This window comes from Macrotis lagotis, chromosome 1 (assembly GCF_037893015.1).
Source record: "Macrotis lagotis isolate mMagLag1 chromosome 1, bilby.v1.9.chrom.fasta, whole genome shotgun sequence".
NCBI classification, from domain to species: Eukaryota; Metazoa; Chordata; class Mammalia; order Peramelemorphia; family Peramelidae; genus Macrotis; species Macrotis lagotis.
Window position 1 is genome coordinate 10580400 of NC_133658.1, and position 18853 is coordinate 10599252.

General features: G+C 45.0%; 1 protein-coding gene across 1 annotated transcript; it reads right to left on the reverse strand.

Annotated features, from left to right (window-relative positions):
* Nucleotides 1–427: 427 nt before the first annotated feature.
* Nucleotides 428–17703, reverse strand: DUSP11 (dual specificity phosphatase 11). The gene is given in 10 exon segments (XM_074195183.1): nt 428–4171; nt 7144–7392; nt 7534–7609; nt 7846–7892; nt 8053–8113; nt 10655–10778; nt 12307–12419; nt 12422–12437; nt 17043–17118; nt 17588–17703. Coding segments are annotated over 10 exon segments (1140 nt in total). The 3' UTR covers nt 428–3909.
* Nucleotides 17704–18853: the final 1150 nt, after the last annotated feature.

Consider the following 18853-nt stretch of genomic DNA (forward strand, 5'->3'; position numbering starts at 1 on the left):
TTTAGGTTTTTGCAAGGCAAATGGGGTTAAGTGGCTTGCCCAAGGCCACACAGCTAGGTTAATTATTAAATATCTGAGACTGGATTTGAACCCGGGTACTCCTGACTCCAGGGCCGGCGCTTTATCCACTGCACCACCTAGCCACCCCTAGTCCTGCTATTTCTTAGCACTGCCCCAGCCTGGTAGAGGTCCTAATCAGCTCATTCAGGGACAACTATATAGCCTGCAAATGGAACTCCTTCCTTCAAGGGTCTTCCCCTACTCAAGATGTTAGTGGTCTTCCTCAGTGATAGGTCTGACTGAGACACCTGTGGCCCTCCTCCTATCCCACTCAATGAGCTCTGGAGGTTGTTATCATTTCAGGATCAAATAAAATCCTTCTGTTTAAAAGCCATTCTCAACCTAAGCCCCCCTCCCAGAGTTGCAGTTCACTTACACCCTACTCTTCACCCATTAGCCCATTGCCTGGTCTGCCTCCTGGCTTCCTACCCACCACAAAAATCCTTTCCAGACCTCCCTTAAGAAGGCTTGTTACACCCAAACAAGCCCCTTCTCTCTCCAGAGCTTTCTCTAGAACACATCTGTACATAGCTGTGTCCACACTTCCCCTCCCATCACACCATGAGCTCCTGGAGGACAGGGACCATATTCAACTTTCTGTAGTCCCAATGTAGGCATGGGAGCACATAGCAGGAACTTAAATGGTTGTTGAATTTTTGTTTTTCAAATGTGTGTAGAAGCCACTGTGATGAATAAAATGCCAATTTATTTAAATCTGTGAATTCATAACACCTTTAGGTCACAATGTTTTCTTAAAGATACTAACAGTACAATTACTATTGGGAAGTTTTGTTATGCATTAAAAAATACACATTCTCAAGAAAGTTGGCAAGCACCAGTATAGGCAAAGTTGGAGACAAATTCATTAGTTAAAGGATAGGGTTATAAAACTGTTTTGCCAAACTTCCATGGAGGCCTAAAATCCCCCAATGCCAAGTTTATCCAAACTCTCCCCAGCTTTCAAACATTTAGGAAACAGTTCAGGGTCTAATGGCCATTTCCTTTTCAAGGTAGGGTGGATTTGAGCAACCCAGATCTCTGTGAAAAGATTGTGACTTGGATTCAATAGCCATTCTTAGAGATAGTGAGATGTAGTTGAGACGTGGAAGCCAGGAGATCTGGATTTAATTTAGAATCACTAACTGTGGGACCTTGGGCAAATCTATCAATTAGTTTCTCATTTGGAAAATGGAGCTACTTGGTAAAACCTAGAGTATTACAAAAATAGGTAGAATTATTTCTGCTCACCCAAGCCCTTTCTTGAATCAATCCTAGTCCTCTAGCTGACAGCTGCTGAGCTATATCAGCGCAGCTTTAGGAAAATCAATGAGAAGGAAGGGGGGAGGGAAGAGGAAGGGAGGGAGAGAGAAATGGGGGGGTAGGTGTAGGGTGGAAGACCCAAGAAACCATCTTGTTGGCTTGGCAATGTGATTTCTTAATTTCAAGGCTCCCACAGGGGTCTTAAAGAGCTCAAATGAAAGCACCAGTTTCAGTTTTCTAAACATTCACTTTGTCCCTTCAAGGTTTTTCTGTCCAGTCTGTTCACTTTTTCTATAGCAATAACTTCTCTTCTTCTTTGGAAGCTGCCCTTTGTGAGCTCTTTGAAGAGCTTGGATGAGAAATGAGCTCTTTTCTTCTACTGCTCTCATTTGCCTCCAGTCCTGGCCTTGTTTAATTCCAACTATATTTTCCTGGTACAGCTGGAGGAGTCGTAGCTAGCAGGTCTCCTTGGCCCCTGGTCAGTCACTTTTCTGTAGCCGTCAGTACAAAAAAAGGTTCCCGGCAGCCGACTGCGACTAGGATGGGCTTTGTGGTCACTTGTGTGCCTGGTGGATCCTGGCTTATGAAGGGATGTCTCCACACGTGACAGACAACACAGTAGCTCTGCCTTCTCCACTGGGTTAACACGGAGTTTCTTGAACACAAATTGAATACTGAACATTCTTGCCTCCATTCACGTAATCAGAGGTGATTGTTGAAAAGATCTGAGCTCTTCCTGACGTAGGCCAGGAGACAAGGAGACAAACTGGGTGTGAAGCAAGGAATTCCAAGACAGAACTAGTTTTTCTTTTGGAAGCAATGGCAAGATTCTGTCAGTTCAATCCAAGGAAGGTCCAAGGTCATTTTTCATGACTAGTAGTCTGCTCATTTGTAAAGTGGGAATAATGCTTGTCCAGGTGGTTGTGGGGGAAATGCTCTGTAAAGCTTGAAGCACCACAGGAGGTGAGCCCGATCGATTGTCAATGTGATTCCAGAGCCACCAGAGGGTGGCCAGGTCGGCTGCCAGTCTATGTAGCTCTTTAGAGTTTACAAAGCACTTGAGACAGGAAGTTGCTATCTGGGCCTCATGATGCACCTGTGAGGTAGCAGGCAGCTGTCATTAACCCTATTTTACAGAGGAGCAAATAGTTCTTGAAGTTAAATGAGTGGAAGGTAGCTTGGCACAGTGGAAGAGTTACTGGTTCCAGAGTTAGAGGACTTGGCTTCCAAAACCACTTTTGATGATTACTTCCTGTCCTGGGGCAAGTCCCTTCAGCTCCCTTGGTCTCTGTTTTCTCATGGGTAAAAATCCAAAATGGCCTCCAAGGACCTTTCTCTCTGTCTAGTATCCTTTGAGTAGCCCAAGGGCCCACAGTATTGTGTGATTCAAGCCTAGGATCCAAGAGTGTTCCTCTCAAATGCACAGGCTTATTATTAGTTCCCAAGTCTCCCTAGAAGCAATTTGCTTAAGGACAGAAATGGGAAGATGAGCTACTGATGAGGTTAGAGCCTTCTTTAAATTTCATCCTGAAGCTATCAAATGAATGGAATGAAAGATCAGCTCTAATCTTGGCAGTGCTAGGACCACCTAAGTTTGAGATGACTGATTAAGAACACGGAAAGAGGAGAGAAACGGTAAGAAAAGTTGCTGCCACTGGGTGGGATATTCCTGGAGTGGAGAAGGGCACTAGACTAAGTTTGACAGGAATATTCTTTTGGCAATCTCCAATATCCCTTTCTGATTTTTTTCTCTCCGACAAATAATCTTATGATTTATAATTTTATTACTCGTGTAGGATGACCCACTAGGTTCATGGGGTCTGTAGAAGTCACTGATTCCAACTCCCTCATTTTAAAGATGAGGAAACCAAGGCCTATGGAAATGAGGTGATTGCCAAGGTCACACAAACTATTAAGTGCTATATCTGGATTCTTAACGACAAGACCAGTGCACTCTATTCACAGTGCCACACTGCTGTCCTGGGGTTGATGGCAGATGTCAATTATGTTAAGAAGTCTATTTTTTCCTTTAAACTGGAAATTCTGTTCATTTTGCTCTTTTACTAAGAGATGTGGTTAGCTTGAATATCTCTGGGTAAACTGATCAACTCTCACTTTGGGACTTGTTGACTTGGGACTTAAGCCTGGTTCTTGGGCATCATCCCAGAGCAGCCATTCTCAGAGGCCCTGACAGGTCTAACCCTAAAGAGATTGTCTCCTAGGAAGGTTGTAAAGCTGAATTCTGAACACAATACAAAAAAATGGTGTTAATGACAATGGATCAATAAGTAAACATAATAAAGACCACTTAAAAATGTTACCAAAATAATAAAACAATAAAAAAGTTTAACTGGTAAATCTAGATATGCAAGTTAATTTTTGGTAATCTGCAGTGGAAGCTCATTGGCCAAAATCTAAAATGCCATCTTGTTTTAAAAATTTCAGGTATGACATGGGATTTAAAAAATTTCACCGTCTCAAATATACTTCAACCCCATTAGCAAAGTGGTAAAAAAAATTATAATTTCTCCCTAAGCTTGCCTGGGAAAGCAGTAAAACAGATGGCGATCCTCCCTTGATTTGGCCTGTCTAAACATCGTGCCAATTATTTTCTTCCATTTGATTTCTACATATCTGTGACTGTCTATCTGTTCCCCATTGGTCTGGAAAATATGGTCCATTATAACTGTTAAGTTTCTGTCTTTTGTTCCAAGGAGGGAGATTATAGTTGGGTTTTAGATTCCAAGTATATCTGCTCTGAGAATAGTCCTCTCTAGGTGGGCCTGGAGGAGGCAAAGGGGGATGGCTTCCCACATTTTGGCAAGAATAATTCCGTCTCTGTTGGTTTTTCCTAGAAAGAAGAGGCAAAGACAAACTATTAATAGAGATGTTACAGAAGCTGATGCAATGAGACTCATGAATTGTTAACATCTAAATAAGGCAAGTGATTTCTTCTAAGTGCCTAGGCAAGTTCCAGATGAACAGGGGGCTGGTGGCCAACTGTTCAATGTTGGAATGCAGTGATTTTCTTGATTGGGCATTTTCTTACCTTCCCATTCAGTAAGTGGTTTTTTGTAGAAGTTCTTTAACTATGACTGCCTAGGATTATTGACTAAGAAACCCAAGAAAGACAACAATCAGCCGTCTCCATTGGATACACTTTCCATCAGGTCACATGGAAGTGAGGAAAGGAGAAGGAAGATTTCATGAAAGTTTAGGTTGCAGCCCTTACATTGAAAATTTACATGGGGATAACATACTATTCTAAACCCTTTGCCTGCTTGAAAAAAAAATCACTCTAAAATTGTAGCAAAGGTTCATTTGTTTATGAGGGTAAGACAAGATCTTCACAGAGCAAAGCTTTGTGCCACAACACAGATTAATAATGTGAAATATTAGAGAAATGCAAATTATATCAAATTAAAAACCACTTCACAACTATCAGAGTGGCTGTTATAACAGAAAAGGGAAATGATAAATATTGGAGGGGATAGGTGAAGCCTGGGACATTAATTACTATTGATGAAGCTGTGAATTGATCCAACCACTCCGGAGAACAATGAAGCCCAAAGGGCTATAAAATTACACATATCCTTTGATCCAGCAATACCAATACTAAGTCTGTATTCCAAAGAGATCCCATAAAAGGAAAATTATACAAGAATATTTATAGTAGCTCTTCTGTGATGGCAAAGAATTGGAAACAGAGGGATGCCCATCAATTGGGGAATGGTTGAACAAATTGTGGTATGAATCAAATGGAAGATTATTGCACTATAAGAAATGATGAGCAGGCAGATTTCAGAAAAGCCTGGAAAGACTGATATAACTGATGCTGAGTGAAATGAGCAGAACCAGAACAGCATACACTTTAACAACAACAATGTTCAAGGATCAATTATGACAGACTTAGCTCTTCTCGGCAAAATAATGATCAAAGACAATTCTAAAAGAACCCCAATGGAAAATGCCATTCACATCTAGAGAAAGAACTATGGAATCTGAATGCAGGTCAAAGCAGACTATTTTCACTTTTTAAAATATTTTTCTTTCTCATGGTTTTTCCCTTTTTGTTCCGACTGTTCTTTTACAGTGACTAATATGGAAATATGTTATGATTGTACATGCATAGCCTATATCACATTAATTGCTATCTTAGGGTGGGAGGAGGAAAGATTGGGAGGGAAAAAATTTTACAAAAATGAAATGTTGAAAATGATCTTTACATATAATTGGGAAAAAAAAACAAAAAAAAATTAATGTGAGAAGTGGCATGACGTACTATCTTTAGGTAACCTCAGCAACTCACGCCACTTTCTACCAAAAAAATTCTGTTTAAACTTTGATTCATCATCTGTTCTAAGGGGAAGAAACGTTGCCGTGATATAGTTCAGTGGTGAGAATTGTGACTACAGGAAGCTGTTGTCAACCATCTTTGGATGGGCTTTCCTGCCTCAACTGAAGACCTATGTGACATCAGTATGACTGGTCTGAGGGAAAAGAAGCATTTGGCATAGGAAACTTAAGAGAATGTTGAGGGACCAGGGCCCACTACACATGATGAATGGTGGTTAAATGAGTATCGAAAACCAAGTTTCTTCTACAATCCTAAGAAACCTTCGTAGTTTCAAAAGATCAAGTGTGGGTGCAGCTGGGTGGCATGGTGAACAGAGCACAGACCCTGGAGTCAGGAGGACTTGAGGTCAAATCGAAGGTCAGACACTTAATAATTACCTAGCTATGTGACCCTGGGCAAATCACATAACCCCACTGTCTTGCAAAAAAAATAAAAGATTAAATGCATACTTAAAGAGTAATAATAAAAACTAATGTGACCAAATCACTGCTACAAAATTTAAAGACTTCTAGATCTAAGATTAGAAATCCTAACGATGCTCATTAAATGTTCATCACAACATTTTATTCTGAAAGGGGCAAAACAATTTATTTAGGACACAATACAAATGACATATTACATGGAAATCACTTAACTCCCTGGGGAGGTGCTATACAAATTCAAAACCTTGTTCTTTCCCATATGACTTCACTTTTTAATCTGACACTTATTAGATTTACTGATGCAATAAGAGGTTTGATAACACACTTTTCCAAGAAATTGATCCAGAATCCTCTTCCTCCCTTACCCTCTCTCTTTTTCTCCTCCCCACCCCCTCCTGCTCTCTCTCCCTGTCCCTCCACTCTATTTTTCTTGTAATAATGGTATGACTAGGTGTTCACCAAACAATTATGACTAACTGCATCTCTACTCTGAGGTGAATTGCCTACTTCTCTCCTATTCTGTAGGGTTCAGAACTAACATACGACAATACTGGACAGAACATTTCTCTCTTTAAAAGGTTGACTTTATATTATTTCTTTCAATGTTTATAATTCAGGAGCAAAATAATTCAGGCCACAATAAAACAAACTTAAATAGTAAACAAAAATAGCTAAGGACTTCATAGTTTTAGGTAATGACACAATTTCTTTGCTAAGAGTGAATCATAATAAAATAACAGGCAATTACTAAGAGAGATAAGATAATATCTTTATATCCAAAGAGGGTTCTAAACTTGTGATGTTTCTTTGTTCTCAAAGAAGATCAAGACAAGTATGTGAATTGGATTAGAGTGGGGAGGCTGTGCTAAATCACCAGCCTCACTTTCTCCTCCACAGCCATCTAGGTCCAGAGGGCAGATATGAATCAGGATGACTGGAGATGGCCCTGGATGTGAGGCATGAAAAGTGGCCCTTTGGCATTATGCCTATTTACCAGCTTTGGATTTCATCTTCATTTTAAAAAAATAAGGGGAGAATGTTTACCTGGATGACTGGTAGAAATCTCGGGGCTGTGAGTGGAACTCTCGCCGATGGGATCGAAAGTCTCTGGGTTGAGAGTGGAACTCATGAGCCTGGTAGTGGAAGTCATCTTGGGGCTGGGGGCGGAAGTCTCGAGACCAATGAAAGGTCCGTCTCTGGCCATGATAGTCAGTTTCATGGGTGTTGTAAAAGTTTCTCCTCTTGATAAATGATGATTCTTCAAAATGGTCTGGCCTTAAAGAAGCATCATTCCTTAAAAGACAAACATTTCATACTTCATTTTATTGACGTCGAAACTAGTAGGTTTTCTTGTTTTTGTTAAGAATTCTAGCATGTTAAAAATAACAATAAAAATCCCTTTTCAAGTCTTTACATAAATGACATAGGACTCACTTTCTAATTGGTCCATGCCGGAGATCATCAATGTAATTCTGCCTTTCTATAGCATGTCCTCGACATCTATTGAACACTAAGGAATAGAAGAAATACTAGTGGTCATATATGAACAGAGACTAAACCAAGCTTAAAATTTCACAGTTAATCTCTAATAATTTCAATTTCTCTTTGTCATCTTTTCTTCCTAGACATCAGAATGGTTTGCATTTTCAGTTGAAGTGCTTCTCTTTTCTGTGTGCCCCAGTTTCTGAACATGTTACACAAGGAATCCAATAAAAAGAACAAAGAAATGCAAACTTCCAAACTTACATTCTATCGCATCATTCGGTCTCATGCCTTCAACATCAATCAAATACCTGAACAGAGCAACATAATTCAAGTCAGAGTTCTCATGATGGGACAAAAAGGAATGCTAGGTAGGCAAACAGTTGATTCTGGGTGGCTTGTAAGCTTGCATTAAAAAGCTGACATATTCATGACACGTCCCACCCAGCCTGCCCCGGCTTAAGAACTCACCGGCAAACAAGATATCCTGTTCTGTTTAAACCATGTGTACAGTGGACTCCAATCAGTTTGTCTACAAAATGGGAAATTTACAATTAAGGGAATGATGCTTACATGCTAGTAATAAGACAAATAGCACAATTACCTTCCTCCAAGGCTCAACTCCAGTACCACCCCGCCATCTTTGATCCTTGTTAATACATTCTTACATTCTCTCTTTGCAAAATACTGTGTGTGTGTGTGTCTGTGTGTGTGCGTGTGTGTGTGTGTGCGTGTGTGTGTGTGTGTGTGTGTGTAGTATTTGTGCAACTGTGTTCATGCTATACCTCCCTAGTAGTGTACAAGGTCCTTGAAGGTAAAGCCTCAAGTAGTTTTGTGTTTTCAGCACTAGCTGTTTATTGTTTACATTCACTGGTTCCTCTCATGCGCTTGAAAAAGAATTCCTCTAAAGAGGGGCTGAGAATTAATTCCTTAGAGATGAAGACAAAGTGAAGGGGAAGAAGATCTCTAACAAGACTAGAAATCAAATGACTCCAGGAGATTGAACACACAACTCATTCCAATCTGATAACTAAAGAAAAATTACTGATGGGGACAGGAACAGGGACTGGACAGGTGATTTCACTGGAAGAGAGAATTCCTAAATAAGGAAACTTCTTTTGCCAATGTAACCTTTCTTGTACCACAATCTTAGCTGCCTTGAGCTCTGTGAAGGGAAGAAAAGTGAAGGAACTTGCAAGGCCACAGCCAGGAGGTATCAGAGGCAGGACTTCCTGGTTTTATGCCCTGCCTGCTTCTATTCCCCCTCTATGATGTCACGATGCCACTCAATACTAACTTATGCCATCCATAAATCATATATAATGTGATCCTGTTCATCTTTGCAAAGGTTTTATATGGGGCATGTGGGGCCTGGTAAAAGGAGCCTCCAGGCTCCAAAAGCCAGGGTAGCAGGGAACATAACAGGAAGCTGGTTCAGCAGCTACATCTTTCAGAGTGGGGAAGAAGTGACTTATTTTAAACGGGTGCCAGATTCAAGAACATTTACCCCCTGGGATAAGATTCAAGGAAAAGATCTTCAGAGGGCAGAATTAGAAGGGATGAATGGGAGGAGTTTAAAGGGACAGATGAAGCTTTCAAAAGCAAAGAGGCTCATTACTAAGGTTTCTAGGGTTCATATGGACCGTTGATTCATGGAAGAAAGACTGAAGCCAGAATGAAGATCCATGTGGGTATGCCAGGAGGAAGGGTCTAGTCAAAGGAGACCCTGAAAGTGCCTCCTCCTGTCTGAGCATAAGCCTAAGCTGTGAAGCCACTGGACTTAGAACAAAGGAGCACAAGGACAGTACTCACCAAGAAACAAGAAAATCAAATGTCATAGAAAATGCAACACAACAAGCCAAAAGATTAGAGACAAATTCTCCTTTTCTAGTCTCCTCCTTGTCCTTGCTCACCTCCTAAGGACAGAGGTTGAGAAGCACTTCTTGCTAATACCCCTCCAAAGGTGGGGGAACCGGTTCTCTTGAGGTGCCAAATGACCAAGCAATGACTTGAGAGCTAGTTTTTGGCCTAGGAGTGTCTCTGGGGACCTCTCATTCTGAGAAGAAAGGATGGACCCAATTGAACAATGGAGAGCAGGGGTGGATTGGTCCCTTTCTGGACCTTTTGCTCTCTTCCCTGCTGCTTTTTCCCTAATCTGATATTTCTGTGTGTGCTGAACCCCAAAGAAGCAGGATCTGGAAAAGGAAGAGCCATTCATTTCTTTTCTTTTTTTTTTTCAGGGTTTTTTTTTTTGCAAGGCAACTGGGTTAAGTGGCTTGCCCAAGGCCACACAGCTAGTTAATTATGAAATATCTGAGGCCATCTTTGAACTCAGGTACTCCTGACTCCAGAACTGGTGCTCTATCCACTATGCAAACTAGCCACCCCTATTTCTTTTATTTTTAAAGTATTTTTTCTCTCTGTTGAGATCTTATTATAGTTACATTCCCTTTGGTAGAAGATCCCAAAGCATGACAGAATTAGTTTAATTTCTCCCCACTCGGGGGGCAGGCACATTTCTAGCCTATCATTCACTGATAGTTAGGGGAAGGAAATACAACCTGGCCCTAAAGTCTTGGTTTGTACTATCTGAGAAGGTCAAATGATGGGGTCATTCTCTGTAAAAGTTTATTTTCCTTTTATTTCTTTTTGATTTATAAGTTTCTTTCTACCTTCCCATATTTAGTTTCCTCTATTACACCCTCCCTTTACATAAAAGTTTAAGAAAGCAACTGATTTATGCATCCTATTCCTTTTTATTTTTAAGGTTTTTTGCAAGGCAATGGGGCTCGCACAAGGCCACACAGCTAGGTAATTATTGTCTGAGGCCACATTTGAACTCAGCTACTCCTGACTCCACTGCGCCACCTAGCCACCCCTTATGCATCCTATTCTTAGGATTCCTACCCCACTCTTAAGGCTCAGTTCCATAAGCTCTACTTGGATTTTGGGTGACCCAGCACTATTCTTTTCATGTTAATTATAATAACAGGCACAGATGGCATTTAATTTAAATTCAACATGTAAAGCAAGACTGGGAAAATTAACCAGTTCATGAAAAAGTTAAACTCACCATTATCTTGGTTTTCTTTCAAGAATTTGTTCACTGCACATTTGAATTTAAAAATTGTATCATCATCAGGTACCTGGTGTCCAACAGTAAAAATCTTTAAATAAGGAAGAGCCTCTGGCAACTCCTGCAAATTAAAGTGGGGGAGGAGGGAGATCCATGAATCTTTTTATCTCTTTCCACAAATGAATGACAACAGAAAGGAGGATCAAAAGTAAGAAATTCTCATCTCAGGACCAAAGTCCATCACATCAATTCGGCCTTTGTCTATCACTCACTTTGCCTCCAAATTTGGTAGAAGTGGGCCCTTTTCCTCACCTCTTTCTCAGCCTCCACAATCCCTCATTTCAGGGCTTGGTTCAGGTGTCACATTGTATATATATGAGGCTACTCCTTTACTGACCTCATCTGCTGATGTCTTCATCATCAAACATTATCTTGGACTTTTTCTATCCATTTTGAAGACACTTGTATAATCAAGAGAAGAGAACATTTTTGCTAAGGCCTATAGTCTGACAGGTAACTACAGGAAACTGCTTCCTGCTGGGAAAACAATGAAAAGCTTAAGTTTCCTTGACTTTCACCCATAGATAGTTTACCTTACCCCTCTCTGAATATTTTAATGGCTCCACAGAATTGACTGAGCCTTAGTCTTCCACCCTTTGAATGTAATATGTGATCATTTTGAGAGATGGAATGTGTTTGCAATACTTTGCTTCCTGGTTTGGATTTGATTCGGTTCCTTAATATTATAAAAAGGCTTGCTCTGGCTATTTGAGAGTCTTGCTCCCCCCCCCCCCCCCCCCCGTCTCTCTCTCTCTTACACACAGAGACACACACACACACACACACACACACGCACACATGAGTTAAGGCCACAAGGAATGGAGTGTAGTGGTTACTTTTTTTTTAGGTTTTTTTTTTGGTAAGGCAAACAGGGTTAAGTGGCTTGCCCAAGGCCACACAGCTAGGTAATTATTAAGTGTCTGTGGTGGTTACTTTTCAACAGTTCTAATCCAAGGGCTTCAACTTAGCTGGAAGGAATCTTACCAACAATTTAGTTCAACTCTCATTTTTATGGATGAGAAAAGTGAGGTTGAGACATATTCTGTGATTCACACAAGATCACTGAAGTAAGCAGTTGTCAGAAGTGGGCTTTTAATCTAAAGCCTCTAACTCTTAGCCATTCTCATTTCCATGTTCTACACAGTGTAGTGACTTTCTGTATTGTCTTTGATATCTAGAACAATGCATAGCAAAGAGGTTTAGGAACTACTTGTTAAACTTCTATAGAATAAATATGATTTGATTTTCACTGGATATTTTTTGGGTGGTTTCCCTCCCTGTCCATGGGCACTTCAGTCTACATAGAACACAACAGGAGTACCAAGAAGAGGAAAGATGCCATCCCTTTTTGTTTTGATTTTTTCCCCAAGTATTGGAAGTTTCAAGATGGAAAAAAGAGGAATTAGGATGCCCATTGTCACGGAGGACACCCATGCTTGAAGGACAGCGATGCCCCTGGATGGATCTGACACACCTGAGAGTTCTGTTGGTCCAGGATTAACTAATATCAGAGTAAGAACGCTCGGTCAACTGCAGGATTCCTGCTGTATTTTCAACAAGAAGACCAATTATGAAAAGGTCTCACTTACCTCTGGTTTATAATAGCGTTGAGTGTATGTTAAATCAATGATCAAGCCAAGCTCTTCATTCTGCTCTCGTATTTTGTTAACAAGATCCAAAGGGGAAAAGCGTTCTTCGGGGCAAGTTTTTCTTCAAAACTCTGTTGAGGAGAATAAGAATAAAAATCAATGATGAGAATAACACCACCACCTTATACTCCCAGATTCTCACCAACAACTTGTGAAGAGGAGATAGAAGAAATTACTGTCTCCATTTTACATAAGAATAGACAGAGTTTCAGCCAGGGCAAGTCTCTTGCCCAAGGTCAGGCTATGAAGCTGTTAAGGGACAGACCAAGGAATCAAAGCCCATCATGGCCACCATGATACCCTTCCCTATTGCCTTTTCTGCCCACTCCAGTCAGCTTGAATTCTGTCCTCCAGAGTCCCACACTGCATGACTCATGACAGTCACTGTGTACCCCATTATAATGTTCATGCTATTTTTAAATTCACAAAGTGACAATGAAATAGAATTTCCAATCTCCAAGTTTCAGTCTCTTCACTTTACTGTCACATCTAGTGTTGTCTCTTGAATTAGCCTGTAGGTGTCTAGAGGGGGAAATTATGTCTTACCCTTCTTAGTATATGACAGTGCCCTGCATGGAGTAAAAGTGGCTATTTTATGCATCTCTTAACTGGAAGCACTTCTTATCAAACAGAAGGCCTGCCTTCATAACATTCTTACTTTTTTTAGCCCATTTTATATTGGGTCTAGGGAAGATGGGTGTTACAGTGGCTAAGGATACGATTTGGAGTCAGGAAGACCTGAGTTCAAATTTGGCCTCAGTTTCCTCAACTGTAAAATTCACTGGAGAAGCAAATGGCAAACTATTCCAGGATCTTTGTCAAGAAAACCCAAATGGGGTCATGAAGAATCAGATGGAGCTGAAATGGCTGAACAGCAGCATTTGCCCAGGCTATTTCTTCTCTAGCTCACTTTGGCTGAATTGCCATCCTAGACCCAAGAACCTTCCCAATAGTATTCTCTTATCCCAATGTAGCCAAGCCCTCTGGCTACCCAGGTCAATTCCATTGGGTTCTTTCTTATGAACTGGAACTCCATTCTATTTCAAATTAGCTTTGCTCCAACAAAGACCTTACAACATTCCCTAAGAGCTAGCTATGATTCTAACTCCAGCCCTTCCTCCACCTCTCTTGGTCCTGTCAACCCTGTTCCTCCTTTTTTCACTAACTTGCGTTAGCTGTCCTTACTGGTCCTCTATCCTTTCAGTTTCTGTGACTATTTTAACTGCTTCACTCCTGCTCTCTAGAGATAGGGACAATCTGCCAACAAGTATGCTTTTTAAAAATGGGAGATATGAAGAAAGCCAACAACACAGCCCCTAGAACTCAAGAGACCCCTGAGCTGAATCTTGAAGGGTTTTCTTTAAGGAAGGCCAGAAGAGTAAGAAGCAGAAAGGATCAAGGAACAAGTCAAGCATGGGGAACAGTCATGGCAAAGGCTTGGAAATAGGATTGCTGTGTTCAAGGAATACCAACAAGGCCTTTATAGCTGGATCCAAGGGCATGAAGGGAAGTGTAAGAAGGCTGCAAACCCAGGAAGGACAAGGATTTAATGAGTTGGATGCGCTAGATGACTGTATTTGAGTCCCTAATTTACTGAGCAGGAGGGTGACATGGGTTTTCAGAAAACCACCCTGACAGTCCAGTGGAGGATGAACAAGCGGAGGGGAAGATGGATCTGAAGATTCTGCAATAAGCCAAGGAAGAAATTAATTAGGGTCTGAAAGAGGGCAGGCTGGGTGAGTGGCGAGCAGAGTATGGATATGGAAGAAGTTAAAGCAGAAAGGATAAGAATTGGGAATGGGCTTGTTGTGGCAGTTTTACTACATGATCCTTGAAATTTCTTAATTTCTTTTTTCATTTGAGACCCATCTCATGTGGACCTGTGATGCAGTTTTAATTTGCTGTGGAAATTTACTTGCCAAAACTCCTTGCTTTGGCTTCCTCAGACATTCTAGGTTTTCATCTACAATGCAGCTAGAGCTAAGACTTACCATTGCACCAATGCTCCAGTGAAAGGTCTCATCTCTGTCAAGATGGTCAGAGCAAACACTCCGTAAAAACTCCACTGAAATCCCTAGTATGATATTTGTCCTTCATTCTAGAAAAAGACCATGATGTCAGGGAGGTGATGCCTACCAGGACAAAGATGTGATTTGGATTTGAGAGAAGGGGAGGAGGCTATGAGAAATCACCAGCTTCACTCTCTCCTCTAGAGCCATCTGGGTCCAAGGGCCAGAGAAGAGTCAGGATGACTAGAGATGACCCTGAATGTGAGGCAATCAGGGTGAAGTGACTTGTCACACAGCTAGTAAGAGTCAAATGTCTGAGACTGGATTAGAACCCAGGTCCTCCTGACTCCAGGGCTGGTGCTCTATCAACTGCCCTTCGGAAAAATCCCACTGAAATCCCTGGTACAATGACTAATAGTCCCATTCTCAGATGATCATCAAAAATCAAACCCCTGGATAGGACTCCCTAGGAAATCTCCTTCTCCTTTCCCCATCTCCATTCAGATTACAAGGCTACTGTGCTGCTTGCCTGTGGACCATTACAACCTACCCACCAATTGCCAATGTTGGGAAGTGTCAATGATCCACTAATAAAGCTTCTCCCAATAATTCTTGGGGGTTGTCCTTTCCTGAGAGGATCCAACCAAACCAGCTGGATAGGTTAACAAGCCAAGTCTGGGACATGATTATGTTCCTTGAGTTCATGAGCCACACCCCCCTCAGACAAGGTGGGACCAGCAGGCTCCTTGCCACCTACTGTCTACTCCTTCCTCAAGTGTTCTCCTAAAAGGGAACAGGACTCTCAGTAGTAATTCTACTATCTGGATGGCCACTGTCCTATAAATTCAAACTTGAAAGTAAGGACTGAGGGTCTCATCTTTGAGGCTCAATGATAGGGAATGCTTTCCTCTAGCCTTTCAATTCATAAAGACTGTGTCTAGGGACAGTGACCCACAGGCAGACAGGATTTTCTTACTTTACTGAAGAGATCAAAGTTAGAGTCCTGCCATTCTCCCATTTATTATTATTTATCTCCATTCATGGAGACCAGGAGAGTTAAAAGGTTGGCCAACTCTGGACTACTGTCTGAACCACAGGGCATGGCATAGGGAATTTCCTCCTTCCTACTCCTTAGATAAGTCATTGATTAGGTCCAGGACAGTGAGGAATAGGGTAACAATGAAGTTGTGATGGTGCAAATGATCTGCATAGAGATGATAATTAAAATCACAGAAGGAAGCAGCTGGTAGAGGAAAAAAGGACCAGGACAGAGCCTTGAGGAAACCCAAAGTTAGTGGATGTAATACAAAGGAGAAACCAGCCAAGGAGACTGATAAGGATCTATCATTTATCATGAAAAGATAAAAAGCATCCAGGAGGAGGTGATCCAGCTGGATTGCAGAGAGGTCAAGGAGAAAGGGGATGGAGAGAAGGCCACTAGATCTGGCAACTTGGGAGATCACTAGAGCAGAGAGCAGATTTAGCTGAATGATGAGATCAACAGACAGAGCCTCCATGAATTAATTTGAATGGCTTCAATGCATCCAAATCTTCTCCAGTTTTTTTTTTTTTTTTTTTTAGTTTTTGCAAGGCAAATGGGGTTAAGTGGCTTGCCCAAGGCCACAAAGCTAGGTAATTATTAAGTGTTTGAGATCGGATTTGAACCTAGGGACTCCTGACTCCAGGGCCTGTGCTCTATCCACTGAACCCTTCTCCAGTTTTTCCTAAACTCCCTGTGTTCATTGTGTCTTTAAGACACCATTTCTTAATTCTTCTACATTTGTACTTCCCAAGTTTTCCAGAAATTGCTCAATTAAGAGGTCTTTACTCTGTTTCCAGATCTCTGCTTACATAAAAAAGCAATGCCATGAATATTATGGTATGTAATGGGGCCTTTTTTTGTTCTACTTGTGGAGTTCCTTGGCCTGACAAAATCATCTTAACACTCCAGTTTAGAAATGTTAAGGACCCAGGCCAAACTCTTACAAAAGTGCCAAAACCAGTAGACTTGCATAGCTGTCCACTCAGACGAATTTTCAGTTTTTAACCAAAACCAAATATAAACTGTCCTGAAGACTAAACTTCTCCTGTGGATAAAAGTAGCAACTGTTGAGATTTTCCATTCAAGGGAGTCTTCTCCACAAGGGATACAAGACAATGTGCTGCATCTAGTTTTGTGATCATTCATACCACTATGTGCATAAAAGTCAATCTTAATTTGGAGGGAATTCCTGAGATGAGAGATAGACATTGAAGAGGCACAAGTGTCTTAAATTTTTATCAAGTGTCCCTTACTCCCTTAAATATACACCAGGGAGAAGTAGAAGATATCATGGCAATAGAAACACGGAATTTAGATTATCTACATAGAATTTGGTTTGTTCTCATCTACATCCCATAGGTTTTTCGTCTCATGTTCCTTCCCTAATAAGTGTAAGCAAAAAAGATAGTGTTCAGAGACTTCATGCTGAGGATTTGGTTTCCCTACATTATTCTTTATTTCTATGTTTTTTTAGGTTTTTGCAAGGCAATGGGGTGAAAGGTCATTATGAAGTGTCTGAGGCCGGATGTGAGCTCAGGTACGCCGGTGCTCTCTCCACTGTGCCACCTAGCTAGCTTCCCCTTTATTTCTATTTCTGAAGAGAAATCTTATTGGCTTTTACTGACCTTTTTCAAAGGAACTTTAAAAGCAATGAAACGTGTCCCGGTCATCCGCTGCCCAACAGGGAGGTAGTCTTTCCACCTACAAGACAAACATGGGCACCTGAGGCTTTCTGGGGGCCTCCTTTCCCGGGTCTGCTCTCTGGCCACTGCCAAAGCCCTAGTGCCCTACGGGCCGGCTCGGGGGCCCGACGCCGCACACCCGGCGCCTCCCGGCGGCTGCGGCTCAGTGTCCCGCGCGTGAAGCCGGACCAGCGCGGCCAGTCCGGGGCGGCCGGGCGGGCGGCCGGCACCTGCTGCCCCGGGGCAGTGCCCGCGGGCCTCGGGGCCGGAGGGGACGCGCGGGCCGAGGCAGGCCCGCTGCCCCCTCCGGGCTGGGTCCGTGGCTCCCGCGGGCCGCCCAGGGCTTCTGTCCCGCGGCCCCGGAGCCTCCTCGGGCCCGCAGCGGGGCCCCGCCCCGGGGGCAGGATCCGAACTCAGGCCCGCTCCGTGACGTCACCGCCCCTCCCCCAGCCCGTTGACAGCCGCCCCGCCCCCGCTCGGCCTCTCACCGGTCCGGGAGGTGGTTCGCGCCCTTCCCCCGGCCGCCGCCGCCGCCGCCGCCGCCGCCCCGCCCCGGGGCTCCGGGGCCCCCCCAGCCGCCCCGCGCCTGCTGCCGCCGGCTCATGAGGCCCCGCGCCACCGCCCGCGGCCCGGCCGGCGCCGCCACCTCAGCTCCGGGACCCGCGCCCGCCCGGCCCCCGCGCCTCCGGCCTCGGCCCGGCCGCCCCGCGCCTGCGCCTGCGCCTGCGCCTGCGCGCCCAGCCTCCCGCGCCTGCGCGGCCCACGCGGCCCACGCGGCCTCCGACGCCGGCGCGGGCTCCGCCCTCCCCGCCGCCGCCGGCGTGACGTCGCCGCGTGGGCGCATGCGCCTGGCGGGGGCGGGGCCCGAAGTCCGGCGGAGCCCGCCGCGCCCCCTGGCGGGCCCCGGCTTCCTCTGCAGCCCCGGCTCTCGCGGAGGAGAAAGCCAAGCGCTGCGGGTCCGAGAAGCGCGGGGCGCCGGGGCCGGGGCCGGGGCGGGCCAGGACCCCAGCCTCACCCCGTCCCCCCGGCCCCCAGCCTCACCCCGGGCCCCCGGCCTCACCCCGTCCCCCCGGCCTCAACCCGGGCCCCCAGTCCCCAGCCTCACCCCGGGTCCCCGGCCTCACCTCGGCCCCCGGCCTCACCCCGGCCCCCGGCCTCCCCGGCCTCACCCCGGCCCCCGGCCTCACCCCGGCCCCCGGCCCCCGGCCTCATCCTGTCTCCCCGGCCTCACCCCGGCCCCCGGCCTCACCCCGGCCCCCGGCCTCACCCCGGCCCCCGGCCTCACCCCGGCCCCCGGCCTCACCCCGGCCTCATCCTGTCTCCCCGGCCTCACCCCGGCCCCCGGCCTCACCCCGGGTCCCCGGCCGCACCTCGGCCCCCGGCCTCACCCCGGCCCCCGGCCTCCCCGGCCTCACCCCGGCCCCCCAGCCTCACCCGGCCCCCAGCCTCACCCCGGCCCCCGGCCTCCCCGGCCTCCCCCGGCCCCCGGCCTCACCCCGGCCCCCGGCCCCCAGCCTCATCCTGTCTCCCCGGCCTCACCCCGGCCCCCCAGCCTCACCCTGGTCCCCGCGGCCTCTCCCCCGCGACCACACCCCGGTCCCCCAGCCTCACCCCGGCCCCCAGCCTCACCCTGTCCTCACCCCGGGCCCCCAGCCTCACCCCGGCCCCCGGCCTCCCCGGCCTCACCCCGGCCTCCCCGGCCTCACCCGGCCCCCAGCCTCACCCCGGGCCCCCGGCCTTACCCCGGCCTCCCC